Source organism: Siphateles boraxobius, unplaced genomic scaffold (genome assembly GCF_051911475.1).
Source record: "Siphateles boraxobius isolate OS27281-9 unplaced genomic scaffold, OSU_SipBor_1 88, whole genome shotgun sequence".
Lineage (NCBI taxonomy): Eukaryota > Metazoa > Chordata > Actinopteri > Cypriniformes > Leuciscidae > Siphateles > Siphateles boraxobius.
This window is the reverse complement of record NW_027509217.1, coordinates 543,463-546,429: the sequence shown is the minus strand read 5'-3', so window position 1 is coordinate 546,429 and position 2,967 is coordinate 543,463. Positions and strand designations below refer to the sequence as shown.

Below are 2,967 nucleotides of genomic sequence, written 5' to 3'. Positions count from 1 at the left end.
GACAGTAAGCTGAGGCAGTAAGGGCAGATCATCGGCAAGCGTTTAACAAGATACATAAGCTATTTTGATTAAATAATCAATCTTTTAATCATTTTAATGATTAATCATTTACCGTGAAGCTTATACACAACATTTACAGCTAAAAAATCTCCAGAAAAATTCAGAAATGAGTGATAGGGGTAAGTGATTTAATCACAATATTTAAAATTGTTTTAAGTAACATGAATATGCAATAATAATAATTAAAAACTGTAAACAACATGTTTTTTTGTGTTTTGATTTTTTCCACAGAGGCATTACTGTCAAATGACAATCCCAGAATGTCATATTACTCAGATTTTACATTCAGTGAGTACTTTAACTTTCCCCCCACAGTTTGTTTCTGAAAGTGATATTAGCTTCTAACATGTTTCAAATTAGTCAGACTTTCATTGGACAACAATGTATATTTCTATAGAAGGTGGTATTCTATCCTAAAGACTGGTTATCAGTCAAAAGTGCAATGACAGTTCAAAACTGTATATGCAGGTTGTATAATAATTAATATTCTTCTGAAATTGATTTTGATAATTTTTTGATGATTTTGATAATATTTGATTAAATTGGTTTTGATTATTCTTTATCATTAATGATTATGAAAAATAGCTTTTCTTGTTTGCAAGAAAGCAAAGCTTTTCTTGTTGTAGCTTTGGCTAAAAGAAAAACGGTTGACACAGAAAAACATATGGTAACTTAATAATTAAGATCTTGTATTCAGTCTTTCTGCTTGTTAAATGAAGCTCTGTATCATGAATTGCTTTGATGCATCTTTCCGAAACAACTTTGACCAACTTTCCAAATAAAGCCTATAAGCCTAGTGCAACATTTTTGCGTCAACTTCCACCTGCTGTTAGGAACAAATCCTATTTGAAATAAAATGATATTTCTTGATTTTCAGTGTCTGATGTAAGGATTATTTTGATGGGTAAGACTGGAACAGGGAAGAGTTCAACAGGAAACACCATCCTGGGACAGGAAGTGTTTCACGTAGAGGCTTCACCTGAACAAGTTACAAGCACGTCCAGCAAACAGATTACACGGCAAGGAGGAAGAGTAATCTCTGTCATTGACATGCCAGGTTTTTGTGGATCATTGACTAAAGATGAAATGAAGACACAGATAGATCAGTGTGTTGATCTGTCAGTTCCTGGTCCTCATGTGTTTCTGCTGGTGATCAGTCTTGGTGCGAGATACACAGCGGAGGAGGTGAACGCAGTAAAACAGATTCAGGAGAACTTTGGAGAAGATGCTGTACATTACACCATCGTTCTGTTCACTCACGCTGATCAGCTGAGGCGTAAAACTTTGCAACAGTATGTAGGAGAGAGCCAGCATCTACGGAAACTCACCAACACCTGTGGTGGCAGATATCACGCGTTCAACAATGAAGACATGACGAACCGCACTCAGGTCACTGAACTGATGAACATGATAGACAAAATGGTCGTGAAAAATGGAGGAAGCAATTACACAAATAAAATGTTTGAAGACGCTCAAAGAAAGATAAAAATGGAAGAGATGAAAAGAAAGGCAATAGATGTTGCATTGAAAGTTGGATCAGCTGTAGGAACAGGAACAGCAATAGCAGGATGTGTCATAGAGGCTTTACCTCTAGTTGTAATTGGAGCTGGTGCCGCTGTGGGACTGGGTCTGAAAATTGCTGTGGACACAGTTATACAAAACAGAGAGGAAAGGAATTAGTTAGAACTTTTAGTTTTTGTTATTGCTTTATTATTTTAGTTTAAGTCTGAACATATCCACAACATAAATGTAGTAAGCATAATATCATTTTAAAGCTTTTGTATTATTTGACATTGTTTATTATTACTTTTTATAAGCATATAAAGTCAATGCTTTTGCTCCAAGGTTACTTTCCTGTGTTTATTGTGATTAATAAGGAGACATTTATACATGTTTAAGGGTTAGAAAGTCAACAACTTTAATGAATGAAACATAACCAAAACCTTAAAACTAATATTGAGTCTCCAAGTGAGACAATTTTGCAATTGATTTCGGACTTGCTGCATTTCTTCCAAACAATTCAGGTGTGTCAGTTTTTTAAGTCTTTTTGCAGCTACTGTATTTAGTTTTTGTAAACGTAAGTAAGTTTAATCATTATTACACAAAATCATGTTGATAATGTTATCATTTCAACATCAAATTTATGTCACTTAGGTACTTAATTTACGTTTGATTATTTCTATATCTAATCAGACTCTCTTCAGCCATTTGTGAAAAGCAGTGAAACCGGTAAGAACTGATCTTTTGTCAGTTGTAGGTTTAGTTAGAAAATAAGGCTTGTCTATAATGCACATCTTCTCTTTTTCCTTTTCTAGAGTCAATGCATGTGATCAGCTTTGATGTTGTTTTACAAACAGGTACACAGTATTACAGGAATAGACTTGGTTTACAAGAAAGCGTGTTCTGCTCAAACCTTAAGGCAAACCAATAAAAGAAGAACTGAAACTGTAATGTTAAACACTGTTATAAAAAAATAACCTCCATTTATTGGAAATATATTTACATGGATGCATGTTTGTCCACATATAAATGTTGATCGGTTTCTACATTGCACATTTGAATTTATATTAGTCTAATGTTGCAAACATTTTCAATAATTAAAAATTACATTACAAATGAAAAGACTGGTTTACCAAAGATGCATTGCTGTTAAGTTTATTTTTTAGACTTAATGAAATGTATTAATGTTTTTACATGTGATAAATAAACAGAGATATTTCAGTTATAACAATTCAATTTAAGTTTGTTTGTTGATTTCTTTAGCATAATGACAAACAAATGAGGCAAAAAAATAAAATTATAACTCATTACTCATCTGCACTAGTTGCTCTCAGGATGTGATTCCCACTACTTTTCTTAAGCAGGTATTTCAAGTTATCGGTGCTGATTAGTTGTCCATCATCAACA

General features: G+C 33.2%; 1 protein-coding gene across 1 annotated transcript; it reads left to right on the top strand.

Moving 5' to 3' along the window:
• LOC143731925 (GTPase IMAP family member 2-like) lies at nucleotides 1-1,740 on the top strand. Its single transcript, XM_077222528.1, has 3 exons — nucleotides 1-179; nucleotides 292-348; nucleotides 938-1,740. The coding sequence occupies exons 1-3, from the start codon at nucleotides 167-169 to the stop codon at nucleotides 1,738-1,740; spliced, it is 873 nt and encodes a 290-aa protein (XP_077078643.1). The 5' UTR covers nucleotides 1-166.
• The last annotated feature ends 1,227 nt before the right edge of the window (nucleotides 1,741-2,967 follow it).

Coding starts and splice junctions, on each gene's coding strand:
- LOC143731925 (XM_077222528.1), top strand. Junction 349..937: donor TTACTCAGATTTTACATTCA/GTGAGTACTTTA, acceptor CTTGATTTTCAG/TGTCTGATGTAAGGATTATT.